Source organism: Xiphophorus maculatus, chromosome 5 (genome assembly GCF_002775205.1).
Source record: "Xiphophorus maculatus strain JP 163 A chromosome 5, X_maculatus-5.0-male, whole genome shotgun sequence".
Taxonomy (NCBI): domain Eukaryota; kingdom Metazoa; phylum Chordata; class Actinopteri; order Cyprinodontiformes; family Poeciliidae; genus Xiphophorus; species Xiphophorus maculatus.
The window spans coordinates 33292990-33314057 of NC_036447.1; the positions used below are offsets into that span (position 1 = coordinate 33292990).

A 21068-nucleotide genomic window follows, 5' to 3' on the forward strand; every position below is an offset into this window, starting at 1 on the left:
TAATAAATTTGAAAATAAAATAACATAACAACTATGAATAAATCATTAAATAGACTATGAATAAACCATTCAGGCCTTGGAGTAACAAGAAAAGGTGCATAGAAAACTTATTTATTGCTCATTTTGCGACACACTGATCTACTCTGATGCAGCCAAAGTCAGATACCTGGCATCTTTTCTTGGATGCCAGTTCATCAATGTTGGGGCTCAGAGTTTGAGCTGAGGAAACCTTCATTATCGAACAAAGGTGTTCGTCAGTCAAACGTCTCCTGTGAGACGTTTTCGTCATCTTCACTGAGGAGAAAAGTTGCTCACATACATATGTAAACAGATATTCTGTCTCCCACCTGTCCAGAAAAGTTCTATTTTCTGTCTTTCTTTTCGCCATTTTTTGGTAGGGTAACACAGTGACGGCTGTAGTTTGAGGTCGCAGTGTGGTTTGGGGGAGAGGCCCGGGGATGTGGGGTGCGCCGGGGCTTTCAACTGAAGGAGTGCGCAAGAAGACGGATCACCTACCTACCACAATGAATCAAGGAATTATTATATGTATCCCCAAACCAGACAAGGACCCTAGATTTATTGAGAATAGAAGACCTATTACACTCAGAAATTCTGATTATAAATTACTAATATACATATTTACCATGCGTCTCCAAACAGGAATCTCAAACATTATTGCAGAATCACAATCTGGCTTCTTAAAAGGAAGGTCAATCCACAACAATATCAGACTGGTGAAGGACCTGATTGAATATAGGGACATGATCCAAGACAATGGCTTCATTCTTTTTCTTGACTTTTATAAAGCCTTTGACTCGGTGGAACATCAATTCTTATTCTCAGTTCTTGAACATTTTGGTTTTGGAGCCAATTTTATTAACTTAATTAGAGGTTTATATCAAAACATTAATAGTTGTGTAATACTACCTAAGGGCACCACAGCCAGATTTAACATTAATGTTGGAATTCCTCAAGGGTGTCCCATCTCCCCATATCTCTTTAATTTGGTTGCAGAAATGTTAGCAATCTATCTTAAAAACTGTGTAGTCATTGAGAAATTAGATGTTTTTGGTACAGAATTAATCATTAGCCAGTTAGCAGATGACACCACCGTTTTCTTAAAAAATCACAAGCAGGTTTCAATTGTAATTGATAAAATAAAACATTTTTCTGAGGCTTCAGGACTAACACTACATTTAAAAAAATGTGAGCTTATAGCCATTCATGACACTCCCCTAAAAGAAATATCTAGCATTCCAATTAAATCTGAAATTAAATACTTAGGAAATGTTATAACCAAAAACCAAGAATCAACCTTAACTATTGAAAACAAGATCAAAGAATGTAAATCCAAACTTAACTCATGGCTCCAAAGAGACCTCTCTATTTTAGGACGCATTTATTTAACAAAAATGGAAAGTTTATCAAGATTAATTTACTCAACTTGTAGCACTGCTATCCCAAATAGTTTAACTAAAACTATTAACCAAATGAACATGAACTTTATTTGGAGGAACAGGCCACACTACCTACGGAAAAGTCATATGGTGAAACAATTCAAAGATGGCGGTCTGAAAGTAATTGACTTTGAATGTCTTAACGCAGGGGTGGGCACTCCTGGTCCTCGAGGGCCGGTGTCCTGCAACTTTTAGATGCATCTCTACTTCAACACACCTGAGTCAAATAATGAGGTCGTTAACAGGACTCTGGAGAACTTGACTGCACTTAGGAGGTGATTCAGCTGTTGGATTCAGGTGTGTTGGACCAGGGAGACATCTAAGAGTTGCAGGACACCGGCCCTCGAGGACCAGGAGTGCCCACCCCTAACGGAACCCTTAAGATTAATTGGTTGAAATCCTGGGTTAAAAATTCTCAGTTATTTTGGTATTGTGTCCCTAATTATGTATTTAACAAAATAGGTGGTTTAAAACTTGCACTTCTAGCTGATTTCAATATAAATAAATTGCCCATTAAACTATCAGAGTTCCATAAACAAGTATTACTATACTGGAAAATGCTCTATGTACATAACTACTCGCCTCACTCCTCTATCATATGGAATAACAGATTCATATTACATCGCAATAAATCCTTATTTTACAAAGATTGGATGGAGAAGAATATTTGGTTTATTATACACTTAATGGATGCTAATGGTTGCCTGTTAAACTACGAACAATTATGTGCACAATATCAATTCTTTCCCCCAAGAGCTGAATTTACCAAATTATTTAATGCCTTTCTGAAACAATTTATTAATCAGGTAAAAAACTTGATAATAAATAATCCGATGACCCCACAATTATCAAATTTATTAATTAATGGAATTTCATTGACTGACCAAAAATTCAATAACCACACAATTAGAAACTGTCTTAACGAAACTCTGTTCCCTGGGAAAATTAATAGAAATAACATTCTTTCCAAGTTTGATAATAAATCAATTGAAACTTTAAGAACTCTTTGTTTTAAACTCCCCATACAACCAAAAGCTAAAGAAACACACTTTAAAATTTTAAATGCAATTTACCCTTCAAAAGAACTATTAAGAAATGGCTTTAATATCGATGACAATAAATGCTCATTTTGTGAACGTGATATTGAAACCATAGACCATATCTTCTATGAATGCAACCAAACCAAAACATTCTGGAATTGCTTAGAAAGGTGCATGAGTTTAAAAATCACACTTCCTGAATCTATTTCCAGAGATTTGGTAACTTTTGGAGTGTTATTAATAAACAAAACTACAGAACTCTGTTGTAACTTAATATTTTGTTTGGCAAAATTCTTTATTCATAAACAAAGACTGCTGAGATCATCCCCAGTTTTTAACATCTTCTTATCTGAATTCCAGTTATATTTGAAATCCTTGAAATGTATTGAATCGTATGAATCCCTGGCTGAAATATTAATGGAATTGCCCACTGATGTATATCAATCCTAATACATGAATCCCCCTTTGCCCTTTTTTTTTTAGTTATTGTTTCACTATTACTTATTGTAATACTAATTTTCTATTATCAATATTACTCTGTATTCCATTTTAAATATGCCTCTTCTATATGTGCCTTATACAGAATTCCACTACTGTAATTGCCTTATTTGTTTCTGATTAATTTGTTTTAAAAAAAAAAAAAATGTGTTCATGTAACGTCATGGTGATGTACCGTATGTGTCGGTGACACCTGGCAGACATTTCTGTGTTTGTACTGTTATGTATTTTGTATCTCAATAAAGATCCATTAAAAAAAAAAAAAAAGAAGAAGAAGACGGATCACCACCTTCCTAATACATCCATGTCCGCTACCATAAGTGCTACTGACACAGAGGAGGAGGCGTGTCTGCCTCTGTCCTGATTGACGCGCCAAAAAAACAGCAGAGCATTATGGGATTTGTAGTATAAGCGGTGAATGCGGCGTCACAGCGTTGCCAATGTATAATACCGGCGGGCCGGCTCTAATATTAATTTGAAATTGCCTCGCGGGCCAAATATAATTACACTGCGGGCCAATTTTGGCCCGTGGGCCAGAGTTTGACACCTATGATTTAAAGGGTCTGCTGTTTTTGTTTTTTGTGATAAAACATAGTAAAACAATTTTTAAAAATAAATTCGGTGTTCGGAGCTTGGTTTCTGGAATTTTAGGTATAACTTCATTAATTGTAAAAGTTCTTAAGATTTTGATATTAAGTATCTTTTTGTATTCATTAATAAAACACATTAAGCTCTACATATGACTTATGTCATGAGAACGTTTATAATATATATCATGTTATAAAGATACCTACATTATACCATAAAGGTCATTTAATAAAATAGTTTAAGGAAAGTAAGTGTGTGCTCTGGCTTGGTCAAAAAATTGGTACATACATGTAGAGCCCTGAAAATATTTTAGGAACATGATAATGTTTAAGTAATAAGTATATTGATCTTATTGGGTAAGCATTTATTTCATTTAGTATTTGATTAAAACAATTCTTTTGGTTTATGGCTAAATATGTGCTAAAACTACTTCATCTTTTTATTTCATAGATTTCTGTCCTAATTATGCCCCTTTAAGAACTACATATTGCATGATGGGAGTTCAAAGTTCATGACCTGTGAATGTGTATGGAAAAGAGAAAACTACACGCACTGTATGCTTGAACCGTGGATTTTGTTTAATAAAGTTGCACAAAAGCAAAAATCTGAGTTTTTAAGTTCTTTTTTAGGGTGCAACAAACACAGACGTTGTGTTTTCAGCTAATCTTATTTGCTGAAACTTTTTGTCACTACGTTTAGTGAAAAAAAATCTAGTCTCACAATCCTATCTACAAGTAGTACATCAAATTTGTGTAGCATTATTTCTACACAAATAATGCTACACAATGCTACTTACCAACTAATGAACTCTAGTTAGTCTAGACTTCATGTTCTAGACCAATTCCTGACCAGTAGTGAGTCATGATTGTCATTAGTTCTTGGACTTGATCTTATCTCATTGGCTTTTGTCCTGCATTCAGATAACTGTCCACAGGTTTTCAATAGGTATAGGTTCTGTGGAGTCTCCTGGCCACAAGTCATGTATTTTAATGTGGTGACTCTAGATTTGTTCAAGTCTTAGAATAGAAAATGCCTTTATTGTCCCACAAAGGGGAAAGTCAGATGTCACAGCAGCGTCAGATACAAAATATCTGCTCTCCATACTTGTCCTTCCTGCTTCTTTAATGTTTTTCTTGAAAAGAAGTGGCTCCTTACCTGCTGTTCCAGTCACAGAGTCATCAACTAAAAGTCTTAACCTAACTGTATATCCATCATCTAAATACGTCTTTTCTTCTGGCGAAGAATTTGTAGCAGCCGTTTCCTTACATGTGGCAGCATTTTGATGAAGATTTCATGCTAATCTTTCAGCTTATTGCAAATTCAAAAATATGGATGTTTCAGGCACAGATTGCTTGTTTAAAGCAAGTAATCTGTTAAATAAATTTCTTCCAGGCTGTCATAATATTATTATACAGCAATTAAGTTATCTGCCACTGCCTTTAAGTCATTCCTGCTAATAAAGCTAGTTGCGATAAAGTCATGTGCATCTGATCAGTCTGCACAATAATGTAAAGACAACAAAATGTCCACAAATATTCAAAGTTTGCAAAATACAATTTTTGCATCACTGCCAGTGCCTTTGGCCATGACACCTTAAGAGTTTCCTGCTGGGTGGAAAAAGAAACAGGTTTTGTTTTCCACTCTGTTTGTGACAATATTCAACTATTCTTTGTTTTTCAGACACTGTGGGATGTGTTGATCCAGAGGAGTGTGTACGGGTGTGTGGAGCAGAGGTTGGATGTTCCAACATTGCCTTTCCCAAACTGGTCATTGAGCTCATGCCAAGTGGTGAGTTTTTTCCCCTCTATGTTCATTTCTGAATATTTCAGTCACTTTAAGTTTTTCCCAGCACACATCTCTCCATATGTGTGTGTCTGTTTGGACTGCAGGCTTGAGGGGGCTCATGATAGCAGTGATGATGGCAGCTCTGATGTCGTCTCTGACCTCCATCTTTAACAGCAGCTCCACACTTTTTACCATGGACATCTGGAAAAAACACCGCCCTCGAGCCTCTGAGAGGGAGCTGCTGTTGGTTGGCAGGTACCCTACATCACCTGTACACTTCATCACTAGGATGCTGTTTTATTATGCAGTGATCCGTAACAGATCAATAACAAAATATCTTTGGATTCTGTTACTGTTAATGTTTGTCCAGGATTGTCACTGTGATCCTGGTGGTGGTGAGCGTGGTGTGGATTCCCATCCTTCAATCAGCCAATAGCGGCCAGCTCTACGTCTACATCCAATCAGTGACAAGCTACCTGGCCCCGCCAGTCACAGCCGTCTTCACACTGGCAGTCTTTTGGAAGAGAACCAATGAACAAGTACGACTTTAGCACAAACATGCTCACAGTTTGTGCTTTGCAAAACAAATGTTTGCTTTAGCAATAATTTGTCACATACTTAACATTTTTCACTTGTTTTTATATCTGTTTTTGCAAAGTTATTATCAAATTTTAATAAATATAGAAGAGAAGCAATGTGTTGTGGGAAAACATATTGATCCATATTAAGCTGCAGCTACCTACAGAAGTATTAAAATTTTATAATAACTTTTCAAAAATAGATATAAAAAGAAGGGAAAAAGGTTATGTATGTGATAAATTATTGCTAAATACTTAGGGCTTAATAACCATGCTCTCTGAAACGGGGTCCCGCTCTCGCTCCTTCAATTTCTTGAATTTTGCAGTTCAAGAAATCTTCAAAGTGGGTGAGTTTCCTTGGAAATGTATTGGAATTTATAAGAATTAACAAGAATTTATGGGCGCATATGTGATTTAAAATTACAGAGGTTGACCTTGGGAAAATATATGTTGTTATAATGTGTAGGCAGTTCTCTAAATCTGTAAAACAGTGCCTAGATAAATCTGTGGTCATATTTAGAATAATGACTGTTGCATATAACTGATGTGTTTTTAACTTTCTCTTCTGCAAAATTTTTGATTTTTCCATTTGAAACCAAGTAATTAAAATCCAATACATGTACAGATGATAACTAGAACATTAAACTATTGTGGCCACATCTTTTCACCCAGAGCACAAGACTACTGTAATTACACCTGTGAGTTTATGTAATACATAAAGTAAGGTACGTTTTGGTCATATTTAATGTCAAATATTTCACTTGCAAATATAATTCCTATGGATTTTGTTCTTTTTGGAACTTGATTTTGCATCTACATTTAAAATTTCAGCCTCTTTTTGACCATAGAGCAACAAGTATATTAGGAAGTTTACCCCATTTGTAGCCCCGTACTTCAGTATAATACTGAGCTTTCAGGGTTTTATCTCGGAACTGTTTGTGTTTCCTTCTGTATTGTACTGCAAACTGTTTTATTAGCTTTGCACAGAAGTTCCTCTCACTGCTTTGCATGGAGTTGATTTCTTTTCTTTTTTTTGTTTATATGTGTGAACACACTTGAGTTTGTTTGTGGTTCTCACTCATTTTATGAAGTGTATTGTCTATCATCTCCTGTGTAGAAACCAGCTTGAATGAAGTTTGTGCTCAGATGAAAGAATACAAGTCATTGTTTTAACAAGGTGTGAGTGAAAGTTTAGAGCTGCAATATAAAGACGATATAGAGTGACAGAAAGGAGATAAGAATGCTGGAGTAAGATTGTGTGCTCAAAGATAATAAGTAGTGTGTTGAAATATTGTTTCCCTGCATGTAAAGACCAATCTGCTGCAGTTCGCTTTCTAATAGAACACGTTCTGGGTGTGTGCTGTCCTCTGGCATGCAGCTCAACAACTCAAACCAAGAGAATTTTTTCAAGAACAAGATTTCTCCCTCAGTGATCTGCTAAACATAAATAAAGGCATGCACCACTTCAGGAAGCAAAGATTATTTGGAGTTTACCATTAGCTTGTCTGAGGTTGCATTATGACACAGTGGTCAAAGAGCGTTTCTGTTTTCTGAAATTCCATGGGATTCACACTAGCCTCATAATTTGTTACAACAGTCTGACACCTGGTCAGTAAACCAATTTAGTCCAATATGTTTTAGTGGATACTTGCTGACTCTGGTTAGCAGGTCAACACCCTGGTTTAAAGACTCTCAGATGCATTTCCATGAAATGTGCTACTTACATTCATACTGCTTTGAGTTTAAATTTGAATTTAAATGAGATATTTAGGAGTGAGAAAATTTCACACCTGGATTTGTTGCACAAGTGGCATCCTATCACAGTTCCATGCTGGAATTCACTGAGCTCCCGAGATCAAGCCAATCTTTCACATTTTTGCAGTTTTTGGGCTTTCAAATAAGTAGATATAACATAAACCCCAGAATGTGTCTGACCTCCAGTTAGTTTTAGTCAGGCTCTCCCTCTCCATCATTTCCCGGATCATCTGTCCCGCTGAGTCTTTGTTAATGTCAAGTTAATATATCCATCCATCCATCCATCCATCCATCCATCTTCTTCCGCTTATCCGAGGTCGGGTCGCGGGGGTAGCAGCTTCAGAAGGGAGGCCCAGACTTCCCTCTCCCTGGCCACTTCTTCTAGCTCTTCCAGGGGAATCCTGAGGCATTCCCAGGCCAGCCGAGAGACATAGTCCCTCCAGCGTGTCCTGGGTCTTCCCCGGGGCCTCCTCCCGGTGGGACGTGCCCGGAACACCTCACCAGGGAGGTGTCCAGGAGGCATCCTGACCATCTGGTCAGGATGCCTCCTGGCTGAGCCACCTCAACTGGCTCCTCTCGATGTGAAGGAGCAGCGGCTCTACTCTGAGTCCCTCCCAGATGACTGAGCTTCTCACCCTATCTCTAAGGGAGAGCCCAGCCACCCTATGGAGAAAACCCATTTCAGCCGCTTGTATCCGCGATCTCGTTCTTTCGGTCATGACCCAAAGCTCATGACCACAGATGAGGGTGGGAACGTAGATCGACCATTAAATCGAGAGCTTTGCTTTTTGGCTCAGCTCTCTCTTCACCACGACGGACCAGTACAGCGCCCGGTTGACGGCAGACGCTGCGCCAATCCGCCTGTCGATCTCCCGCTCCCTTCTTCCCCCATTCGTGAATAAGATCCCAAGATACTTGAACTCCTCCACTTGGGGCAGGACACCCCCCCTGACCCGGAGAAGGCACTCTACCCTTTTCTGGCTCAAGACCATGGCCTCGGATTTGGAGGCACTGATCCCCATCCCGGCCGCTTCACACTCGGCTGCAAACCGCTCCAGCAAGAGCTGCAGATCACGACCTGATGAAGCCAAAAGGACCACATCGTCTGCAAAAAGCAGAGATGAGATCCTAAGGCCACCAAATCGGATCCCCTCAACACCTTGGCTGCGCCTAGAAATTCTGTCCATGAAAGTGATGAACAGAATCAGTGACAAAGGGCAGCCCTGGCGGAGTCCAACTCTCACTGGAAACGAGCCCGACTTACTGCCGGCAATGCGGACCAGACTCTGACACCGGTCATACAGGGACCTGACAGCCCGTATCAAAGGGCCCGGTACCCCATACTCCCGGAGAACCCCCGGGGAGCCCGTGTCCCTCAGGGCTCCCCGAGGGACACGGTCGAACGCCTTCTCCAAGTCCACAAAACACATGTAGACTGGTTGGGCGAACTCTCATGCACCCTCCAGGACCCTGCCGAGGGTGTAGAGCTGGTCCAGTGTTCCACGACCAGGACGAAAACCACACTGCTCTTCCTGAATCCGAGGTTCGACTATCTGACAGACCCTCCTCTCCAGGACCCCTGAATAGACCTTGCCAGGGAGGCTTAATAGTGTGACCCCTCTATAATTAGAGCACACCCTCCGATCCCCCCTTTTGAACAGGGGGACGACCACCCCAGTCTGCCAATCCAGGGCAACTGCCCCCGATGTCCATGCAATATTGCAGAGTCGCATCAGCCAACACAACCCTACAACATCCAGAGCCTTAAGGAACTCCGGGCGGATCTCATCCACCCCCGGAGCCTTGCCACCGAGGAGCTTCTTAACCACCTCGGCGACCTCGTCCCCAGAGATTGGAGAGCCCAACCCAGAGTCCCCAGGCTCAGCTTCATTAATGGAAGGCATGTTGGTGGGATTGAGGAGGTCTTTGAAGTACTCTGCCCACTGGCCCACAACGTCCCGAGTAGAGGTCAGCAGCACACCATCCCCACTATAAACAGTGTTGGTGCTGTACTGCTTCCCCCCCTGAGACGTCGGATGGTGGACCAGAATCACCTCAAAGCCGTACGGAAGTCTTTCTCCATGGCCTCTCCAAACTCTTCCCACGCCCGAGTTTTTGCCTCAACAACCACCCAAGCCGAATGCCGCTTCGCCTGCCGGTACCTATCAGCTACTTCCGGAGTCCCACAGGCCAAAAAGGCCCGATAGGACTCCTTCTTCAGCCTGACGGCATCCCTCACCGAAGGTGTCCACCAACGGGTTCGAGGGTTGCCGCCGCGACAGGCACCGACAACCTTGCGGCCACAGCTCCGATCGGCCGCCTCGACAATGGAGGCACGGAACACGGTCCACTCAGACTCCATGTCCCCCACCTCCCCCGGGACATGTTCGAAGTTTTGCCGGAGATGGGAGTTAAAGCTCCGTCTCACAGGGGATTCCGCCAGACGTTCCCAGCAGACCCTCACAACACGTTTGGGCCTGCCAGGCCTGACCGGCTTCCTCCCACACCACCGGAGCCAACTCACCACCAGGTAGTGGTCAGTGGACAGCTCCGTACCGCTCTTCACCCGAGTGTCCAAGACATACGGCCGCAGATCCGATGAAACAATGACAAAGTCGATCATCGAACTGCGGCCTAGGGTGTCCTGGTGCCAAGTGCACATATGGACACCCTTATGCTTGAACATGGTGTTCGTTATGGACAATCCATGACGAGCACAGAAGTCCAACAACAGAACACCGCTCGAGTTCAGATCGGGGGGGGCCATTCCTCCCAACCACGCCCCTCCGGGTCTCACTGTCATTGCCCACGTGAGCGTTGAAGTCCCCCAGCAGAACAAGGGAGTCCCCAGGAGGAGCACTCTCCAGTACCCCATCTAAGGACTCCAAAAAGGGTGGGTAATCTGAACTGTCGTTCGGCCCGTAAGCACAAACTGCAGTCAGGATCCGTCCCCCCACCCGTAGGCAGAGGGAGGCTACCCTCTCGTTCACCGGAGTAAACCCCAACGTACAGGCGCCGAGATGGGGAGCAACAAGTATGCCCACTCCTGCCCGACGCCTCTCACCTTGGGTAACTCCAGAGTGGAAGTATGTCCAGCCCCTCTCAAGGAGGCTGGTTCCAGAACCAGAGCCATGCGTCGAGGTGAGACCAACTATTTCTAGCCGGAACCTCTCAACCTCACACACTAGCTCCGGCTCCTTCCCCACCAGAGAGGTGACATTCCACGTCCCAAGAGCCAGCTTCTGCAACCGAGGATCGGACCGCCAGGGTCCCCTCCCTCTGCCGCCACCCATCACACAATGCACCCGACCCCTTTGGCCCCTCTCACGGGTGGTGGGCCCATGGGAGGGGGGACCCATGTTTCCTGTTCGGGCTGAGCCCGGCCAGGCTCCATGGGAAAAAGCCTGGCCACCAGGCACTTGCCATCGTGCCCCCCCTCCAGGCCTGGCTCCAGAGTGGGGCCCCGGTGACCCGCGTCCGGGCGAGGGAACGCCAAGTCCAATGTTTTTACTCATCATTGGGGTCTTCGGGCTGCGCTTTGTCTGGTCCCTCGCCTAGGACCTGTCTGCCTTGGGTGACCCTACCAGGGGCATGAAGCCCCAGACAGCATAGCTCCTAGGATCATTGGGGCACTCAAACCCCTCCACCACGATAAGGTGGCAGCCCAAGGAGAGGCTGCCACCTTAATATATTACCTCTGAATTACGTCGAGCTTCGCTTTGCGCTCCAGAAAACTGCAAACATCGAGACTAAAATGAACAACGCAATAAACGTGAAAACAGCCATGAATGAACGAGTAAAGTTGGGCTACTAAACGCCATTATAATTATTAATATTAAGATAAGTGTCACAAATCTGTGCAGCCATCTGAGTTGAAGAGCCGCAGGAGGAGCGCTGTGCTCTGACAGCAGACACAGGGCCGTAACGCACAACCTGGAGACTGGGGCGGGGAGGATGGGGGGGGGGGGAGGGGTCTAAAATACTATTTATAGTTTTCCAGACAATAGAAACGCACAAAAACATGCACAAATTACTAAAGATTTTTTTTGTACTGTTGTAACCATTAAACAGTCTCCCCTTCAGTTCAACCTTATAAGTGGAGACACATTGTTGATGTTAACATTATAAAATAACTTGAAATTAAGAATTGGCAAAGACCAATGTAACTTTCACAGGTGGCGAAGAGTTGTTGTTAGCAGCTGCTGAAAGTAACTAAAAAAGTTACTTTTAATGTAACTTACCGTATTTTCCACACTATAAGGCGCAACTAAAAACCTTCAATTTTGTCAAAAGCCGAAAGCGCGCCTTATAATCCGGTGCGCCCTATATATGGACCAATATTGAGCCACAACAGGTCTCGCAACTACGGTAAGCAGCCGCCGACTTCATTTTCCCCCGTAGAAGAAGAAACGGGGGAAAGCAGACGTCGACTTCATTTTCCCCGTAGAACACAGGTGTCAAACTCCAGTCCTCGAGGGCCGCTGTCCTACAGCTTTTAGATGTGCCACAGGTACAAAACACTGGAATGAAATGGCTTAATTACCTCCTCCTTGTGTAGATCAGTTCTCCAGAGCCTTGCTAATGACCTAATTATTCTATTCAGGTGTGGTGCAGCAGAGGCACATCTAAAAGTTGGAGGACACCGGCTCTTGAGGACTGGAGTTTGACACCCCTGCCGTAGAAGAAGAAACGGGGGAAAGCAGTCGCCGACTTCATTTTCCCCCTTAATTTTCCCCGTAGAAGAAGACACAGGGAAAAGCGGACGCCGACTTCATTTTCCCCGAAGAAGAAGACACGGGGAAAAGCAGACGCCGACTTCATTTTCCCCCGTAGAAGAAGAAACGGGGGAAAGCAGACGCCGACTTCATTTTCCCCGTAGAAGAAGAAACGGAGGAAAGCAGCTCCCGATGCAGCCAGCGGTGCACGCTGGGTTTTGTGTAAAGACCCCAAAATGGCTCCTATTAAGAGACACGCTTAGGACGCAGAGTTTAAACTCAAGGCAATTAGTCACACAGTAGAACACGGGAATAGAGCAGCAGCGAGAGAATTTAACATGAACAAATCAATGGTGCGGATGTGGAGGAAGCAAGAGCTGTTTATTCATTTTAGGAATGAACGAAGTTGTCAGAACGCTGGTTTGTAATCTATTAATAAAGTTTGACTGACCTATCTGACTATTTTGTTGACATTCCTTTTAGCACAGTTCCATCTAATGGATGCATAATGTAACCCCAGCCTCTACTGTAGAGTCTATTCTATGCGCCTTATATATGAAAAAAGTTTTAAAATAGGCCATTCATTGAAGGTGCACCTTATAATGTGGTGTGCCTTATAGTGCGGAAAATATGGTAATTACTTTCCAAATCAAGTAATCAGTAATCTAAGTAAGTTACTTTTTCAAGAAGTAATCAGTTATCCGATTAAAGTTACTTTGAAAAAGTAACTATGCCACCACTGTCCATAAAGTGGTAATTTGTACTCAAGAATTCGGTAGACTTGATTCTTGATGATGTAAACCTGGGAGAGTTGCAGTCCGCAGTATCGTCTGAGACATTAAGAGACATTTTATTTTGCTTTAAAATTTCAAGTTTTAGAGAGAATTCCTGAAAAACATTCTTTTCATGAGTTTAGTGGAGCTAACGCCAAGCTCCGCTCCCCCTTTAAGCTCTCGGAGGTTCACTTAGTCTCTAAGTAAGTGAGCCGAAGTAAGCGGCATTAGAGCCCATACTGAACCTCCGAGAGCTTGAGGAAGGAGCAGTAGAGAACAGCTGGCCAAAATTAGCGTTCATAAATCAGATCAACTTACACCGTGAAGCGCCAATATCCAACTTAACTAAAGTTGGCTGACTTCACTGTGGTATCAACACATGCGTGATCAGATCTCCAAATTATGCCCCGCCTCTTCCGTGATAACTCTCACACATACAAACAATGAGTCTCAAAAAATATGTGCAATCTTAGTCTTTTATGTAAGCATGTGAGAAAAACGATTGTATGCGAGTGTGATATTTTAGTAGTGAATATGCGCAGCTTTAGTATTTTGTGTGTACATCTGAGAGAAAAATTGTATGTGTGTGTGACATTTTAATAGTATGTATGTGAAATTTTAATATTTTTTGTGTTTGTATGAGTCTTTAGTAGTGTGCAACAGTATTTTTCCTAAATGGCCCCTCATATGTGTGGGTGTACGTGTGTTTATAAAAAACACTAAGTGGGTTACTATAAAACTCTACAGTGTTGATCCGTGGGGGTCAAAGGACACACTTTGCTGCACAGTTTATGTCACACCTGAGTTGTCTGAACAGAATTGGGCTTACATATAAATATGGCAAGTGTTACATAATCATCTTGTCGTTATTTAATCTTGAAAGCCAAAACACAGCCTTGGATGATGTTACCTGGCAATACTTTCTTCAGAGCCAACAAACAAGACCCCAACATGATATATTTACTTCATATTCCTGGTTCCTCAGTAACTTACCCACCTAGTCTGGACATTGAGCAAATAAGAGACAATCAGCAGTTACTTTACATATTAACGGGATTACAGTGATCTTATTATTTGTCTGTCTGATTCATGATGTGACGAGACATTTGTTCATAAAGAGAGTTAAGTCAACTGGACTGTTTGCATTCTTTCTCAAAGATAATAGGAAATGGATACCTGATTGTGTTGTTGCAGATCGGTATTCATAGAGTCTCTGAGAAGTGACATTAAAGTCTAACATGGTGGGAAAGTTTGAGTGAAACAATCCAAACCAAGAGTTGTCTCTGGAATTAGACTAAGTCTTCCAAGAGGAGGAAGCTTTCCAGTTTATTCAGAAACCCAGAACCATATGCAGCAGTATTCATTCTCCGTATATTTTTTCACATTTTGTAATATGACAGACAGAGTTACAGCTGGAAGCATTGCAGCTGTAACTGGGGGATATCTCAACAAGCTTTGCAGACTGAAAATGTCAACCAATATTCTCTGCAAAGTAGTTTGAGTCTAGTTGATCTGAACATGATTTTTTATTCCTTACCACAGATTCTCATTTGATGTACAGTAGGTCTGTAGTTTCACTGGCCCAGCAGGGGCGCCGCCAGGAATCTTGGGCCCCATGACAAAAAAAAGAAATTGGGCCCCGCCTGCACACCTATCTGTCTGTCTGTCTGGTTCAGAATGATGTGTAGAATTGTTGTTTTTTTTGCCACATATGGCATTTTACATGTTAGCCCAAAAGTTTAAGTTATAAAGGGGAAGATTTGCAGAGTACAAATGCATATGATTACCTGGCATATGATCTGTTACCAGATTCTCTCTGAGGATCTCTGCTGCTCCAGCAGGGCTGACATGGTGGGGTCTTGTCTGCTTCTTTACCTGACCCATTAGGTCAGGTAAAAAACAATGTCTTACACTGGGGCCACATTCTTTCTATTTTCAGAGTTCTATGAGATGTTCACAGTTTGAGTAAACATCTCACAGATGGAAAATGCACACTACATTCTGTGTGTCTGTTGTTTTAGTTTGTGGTTTTAATGAGACAAAATAAGAAAATGGTTGAGTGGTGTAGGTACTTTGCTAGAGAACTGTACCTGACCAGGGCGGTTTCTGTTTTTTCAGGGTGCATTCTGGGGCCTCATGGTGGGTTTGGTGGTAGGCGTGTGCAGGATGGTGCTGGAATTCGCCTTCCCTCCTCCCAGATGTGGCGTTGTGGACTCAGCTCCCCTGGTGTTACGTGGCGTTCATTATCTTCACTTCGCCATTCTGCTCTGTGGACTCACTGCTGTTGTCGTAGCCGTGGTGTCATTTGTCACACCGCCACCCAGCCACGAACAGGTTGGCACTCTTGCAAGCATAAAACATCAGATCCTCCAGGGAATGGTTGTGTAAATTGTTTGAAGTTTCATTCCAACAACATGACCTAATTTGTTACGTCTTTCATTGCTCAAGCAGCCTGTGTATGAACCCAAAAGGCAAACGTCAGCTTTCTGAACCAACGCCCTGTCTTAGCAGGTTTTAGCAGATTTGTGACAGTCATTCCTGTCTAATACAACTTTTATGCTATGTGCGTAAACTACTGCAGAGTCTCAGGTATTCAAACTGTGACACCACAGTATTTGCAAAAACAGTAAACATATTTGCATCTATTATATCCTTAGACATCCAAACATACTACTGTCCACACTGTGACCACAGTCATATGTATCCTCCCTTTTCCCTTAGTTATTCACTAAGTGGGTTAGTGCAGCGATTTTATGATAAAGAATGATTGCCTAAGAAAAAAGTGCAATAATATAACAGAAAAACAAAGCTCAGCACCCACAGTGGTTTCCATTAATCACAAATTAAAACACAAACTGTCCACAGTTTATGGGGGAACAAGATTTAATTTCTAGTTTTCCCCTCGTACATTTTAAATCTTTATATGACATGTACTCATGTTTTATTTTAACTAGGCAAGTAGCTTAAAATTTATTCTAAACTTGCCCTGTTCAAATAGGTAGCAGCTTACAACAGCACAACTGTGCAAGATGCATCAAAATTTTATGCATTGCACACAAACATATCCACTGACACATGAAAAGATGTAAATAGAGTCAAATTGTCATAATTTAGGTTGGAAAATATAGACCCAAATGCAGAGCAAAGATGTGGTTTAAATGGAAAACGAAAAGGTGTTCCAGGTCATGGAACATGAAGCAATCAAATGAGCGAGGACCAGGAAGCTTAAATACTGAGGCAGGAGGAACCAGATCAACTAATCAGATGAGAGGTGGTACGACTGTGGCAGGGAGAAAGGAGGGAAACTGATGGAGGAGAGTAATTAATACTGAAATACATGTTCATGAAATACATGAAACTGAAAGTCAAACTGCAAACCATGAGGCCTGTCTGAGATGTTCACTGGCTTTCCACTTCACTCTTCAATTTATAAATTATAATTTGGCTTTTGGCATGTTTACATTTTGATCTCACAACAAAGGTTCATGTGGATGTGTACACATTTTCATAATAATTTCAGAAATCCTACAACATCAGCTAAAAAAATATGAAACAAGAATGCAGGTGGAGGGAAACTAAAACAAAAACAGTCAAGAGAATCAGGCATGCTGACCTACAGGTCCTCACATGCTGACAGACGCCTTAATCCTAGATACACCCACTGCAGTCTGCATGTTTCAATCAAAAGAAATAGTTGAATTTGTTCAATTGTTCAATAAACAATAAAAGAACAGGCCAGAAGTGGAATTATGGTCAAGGGTTCTTACTCATAAAAAGTCTTTTATGACTTTTCATGGAAACTTGCCACCATGAAAACACAAAGTTCATAAATACATTGAGGTTATCAGTTAGGGCAGTGGTTCCCAAAGTGTGGGGCGCGCCCCCTAGTGGGGGACGCAGTGCCATTGCAGGGCGGGGAGGCTCAGGAAGCGGTATGGATGAATGAAAAAAAAAAAACAGTTACACAAAAGTATTTGACTGTAAAGATGGTTTGTAGTTTGTTTTGTTGCAACCTGAAGTGTGAAGTAAACTTCAGTGTATTTTGAAAACAAAATGTGTGTATAGGTTTATGTCTGGTTGAACGATGTGTGTGCCCAGTTGATTTTTTTTTTCTTATTTGGAGGGGATTTTATTGTAATCAATAGGGGAGCCCAGAAAATCTTTGGAAACCACTGAATTAGGGTATCTGCCAGTTTCTGCCAGGTTTAGTTTTTTAACATTAGTCAGGAAAATTATTGGTAGTTTACACGAGCTTCCCGACATGGTTTATAAATCCAACCTTTCAGTTGTTTGTTTGGTTTTTATACAGCCAATATGAGAACAATCTCGAATTGTAAATACCTATTTCTGTAAGCTGCTAAAGTCTTTCATGCATAAGCAAGGTAAAGAGCCTGTGGACGGGTTACATTAATTCAACCATTTTTCTTCTCTGTATTTCACCTTTCCCAGGTGTGCAACCTGACCTGGTGGACAATAATTGAGGAGCCAGAAAGAGAGATTCCTCTCCAGAAAGTGTCTTCTGTCAGCCTCCGTAACTCGCAGGGTAAGAGTGTGAGAATATTTCAGGTATTATTTTCAGCGTCATATATGTAACCATGTGGTTACATATGTGTGTGTGATGCAGGATCTGAACAGGCTCGCCGGGCGATGTGCGGACAGGGAGCAGGATTGTGCCGCTCAGCGATGCGGCACTCAGAGCAGACTGCCAGAGTTCCCACGATTCGGGAGAGTGTGTTCTGGTCCAGGTTCTGTTGTGCCAATGCTCTCCTCTTAGTCTGCATTAATATTTTCCTATATGCATACTTTGCCTGAACGGGTTGCCAGGTTTGGTAGTGTTCCTCACCATGCCTCCTGCTGAACTCTGTTCAACCTGTAAACTGCAAACTGGAAGAGGTTATTGACAAGACTTTTTTTTATTTTGTCTTGTTTACCTGTTAGATACCTGACAGGTACAGCTCTGTGCAAAAGTTTTAAATCAACTTAATTTCTTCACACTTTGATCAAAATTAGCCTGATTGTTTCATAAACCCTAAAAGGTTTTCAACACATGGATGTATGAAGGTTTTTCTTCATCAGCTCATTTACAGTGTATCTCTAGTTTAAACCGGTCTGATTTAAATTAATATAAATAAAAGAATTGCAGCATTTAGAACTTTCAAGATCAGTATGAAAGTTCACAAACTGAGCTTTAAAGAATCTGTGTTTAGAGGTGTTTTGTGGTGCTATGATCCAGACTTGATGGGACTAACTGTTGTAAATGTAGAACCAGAGCTGATTATAGTAGGTCCAAATGCAGCCAGAGCAGCAAAATACCCTTTTAGCACAATCAGAATCCAGCTTCAGCATTGTTGATTTATGATTTGCAGATCATGCTAATGCCATTTAGTATATTTTAATATTGAAAATTGGTTAAATATTTTATAAAATACTCATGACTTTAGATATTGTTTGATCTAAAGTCAGATATTGTTTTCTGTTGTTTTTGTTCATTTTTACACATGACAATTTAACAATAAAGGAAAGATTTATTAGACAACAGCTTCTCAAATAAAATCAAAAACTTTTTTTTATGTCTCCTGGTATTAACTTTTAGAGATGTTTTGTGAAATATTGTTTGTAGTAAAGAATTTATATTTTTTTGTTTTTCATTGGCATATGTTAAATAAACTGAAAGATAGTTGCACAACAAAACAAACATGGACACAATCAATCCATGACTGGAAATATTTAGCAAGAAGAAAAATGTAAGATTTACTGCTGTGTTTGGACCCGGTATATGCTGGTAACAGCAAGGTTTGTGACCAAAGACAAAATAATAAAACAGATTACAAAGTAAATGTCTTTCGAAAACTCTTTATTTTTACAGGTCACGTTGATTCACTCTAAAGCTGCAACACTTTCATTAAATTAAGAAGTGATGAGGTAAATCTCAGTCTTGTGATTAACTGACACGTTAATCGTAATGCCCAGAAATCAATGTGAGATCTTCAAATTGCTTAATGAAGAACAGAAAAATTTCCAAATATATTGACAGATTACTAAGGTGGATCAAACAACCACGCCTGATACAGTTTCTAAGATTTAAGAACATGGATTCAGGTCTGGCATGAACAAATGGAAATATGGAAAAGCATGAAAACATATGTTGGAGTGGACGGCATCATCTCTTTGAAATACAAAAGAAATTTTAAATCTTTGATGGCGTCTACCAGAAATCTAAAAATGGGTCATTATTGGGCAAATAAGCATAGAAATGGTTCATCAGACACCAAATCAGTGTTTTCCCATGACCCCTCAGTAGCTTAACCTAAACACATACACAGCACACATATAGCCTTGTTTTTCATACTGTGTTATAAGTATGAATGGTTGTACATGGGTTACCTTTATATGTGCTTCAAGAACATTGTTGAAAGTTATTTACCTTGTAAATGGTAAATGAAGCCAGTTAGCTTTAGAGCTAATAAGCACAAACATTCAACAGCGTACAGTTCTGTACATCAAACATACACTTCTCAAAAGTTAAATGCATAGCAGAATAAGTACAGTACATAGATAAACATAATCAAAGCAGATGACCAAGAACAGGTGATTCTACATTATATCTACCTCTGAAGTTGTAACCTGGATCGAGAAATAGCATCAAATTCAGTTTAATCAGATTTGATTTGCGGCTTGGGAAATCTGTAAGGCTTATTAATCGTTGTGCTTGGTGACCAGGCTAATAACTCTTAGCAATAAAAGTTGCGATCTAAATAAAGTTAAACCCAATATTATATTTTCATTCAACAAAGAAATGTCTTTCTGACAGGAAATGAGATAGGTATCTCTCAAATGATAATAAAATGACTATTTCAAGTCAATTAATATTTATATCCTTCTCAATAATCAGTGGGAAAATCTTTGTTGGTGCAGTGCAGCTATCAACCTCTTCTTGTAATTGCTGACCAGTTTTTCATATGTTTCCACTGATATCTTGATGCTTTAGCTTTGAGAATGATCTCCAACTCTTTGAGTTCAGAAGTCCTTCATGCCATGACTCTAATCTTAAAGCTCCCTCCACACATTTGTTTGAGTCTGGGGGGGCTGCCTCAAAACGTTAATATTACAAGGCAAAAGAAATAGTGTGGTAAAACAAATAAAAAGTATAACAAATGGGAGAAGTCCACATTCTGTTCTAGTTCAGTTCCAAACTTTTGAGTGTTGCTTGGAGAACTTTGTATTTACTGAAGTGGTTCTTGTTATTAAAAGCTTCAAAAATGCACCTACGGAAGACTTTGGGCAAATAGGAATTGCAAAAGACCTCCCGCATACTCCAACTTGGTTAATGTTTTCAGACAGGAATAAGTCCTGTGCTATTGACATGAAGGGGACATACAGTGTGTTAACAGGAGGTTTACCTTTTGAAGTGTTGTATTGGTTATATTGGTAAAAAAAAAAAAAAAGCAATTATTTCTAAACATTTTAATTTATTTTTTATACATGTAACTACTGTATGTATACAGTTATGCTGCTGCAATCAAGGTTAATTTATTATTTATAAGCTTTTAACAAATTTTTACAAGGGTGGTCAAATGTTGAGGATATTATATCATCATACTGGTTATGCATCTGTTTGCATGTATTCATCTTTAAATAACCACACTTTTTGCATTCTTTTGCAAGGACCACATCTACCCAGTTCCAAATATAGAGTGAAATAAATCCTGCTTTTCTTGCTCTGAACTGACCAAATGTTTGTTATTCAAAGCATACCAACAAATACTTTTTTTATATATATATTTGCTTTTTATCACCCCGCAAGGAGTCTTTTTTGTGAGCTCTAGTGTCCCTTTTTCAAAGTAGGCTAACAGGAAAGACATGCGTTGTCGGGTCCGGG

At 40.9% G+C, this 21068-nt stretch overlaps 1 protein-coding gene across 2 annotated transcripts in view; it reads left to right on the plus strand.

Moving 5' to 3' along the window:
- Positions 1-18722, plus strand: part of slc5a10 (solute carrier family 5 member 10) — a 59726-nt gene extending 41004 nt beyond the window's left edge. Inside the window, exons 10-15 of one of the 2 annotated variants that reach the window (XM_023333692.1) lie at positions 5264-5371; positions 5473-5623; positions 5739-5907; positions 15308-15523; positions 17639-17732; positions 17814-18722. In XM_023333692.1, the coding sequence (XP_023189460.1) occupies positions 5264-5371; positions 5473-5623; positions 5739-5907; positions 15308-15523; positions 17639-17732; positions 17814-18001 (926 nt within the window). In that variant the 3' untranslated portion in view covers positions 18002-18722. The remainder of the gene's footprint in view (positions 1-5263; positions 5372-5472; positions 5624-5738; positions 5908-15307; positions 15524-17638; positions 17733-17813) is intronic. The other variant, XM_023333693.1, reaches the window with a different exon arrangement.
- The last annotated feature ends 2346 nt before the right edge of the window (positions 18723-21068 follow it).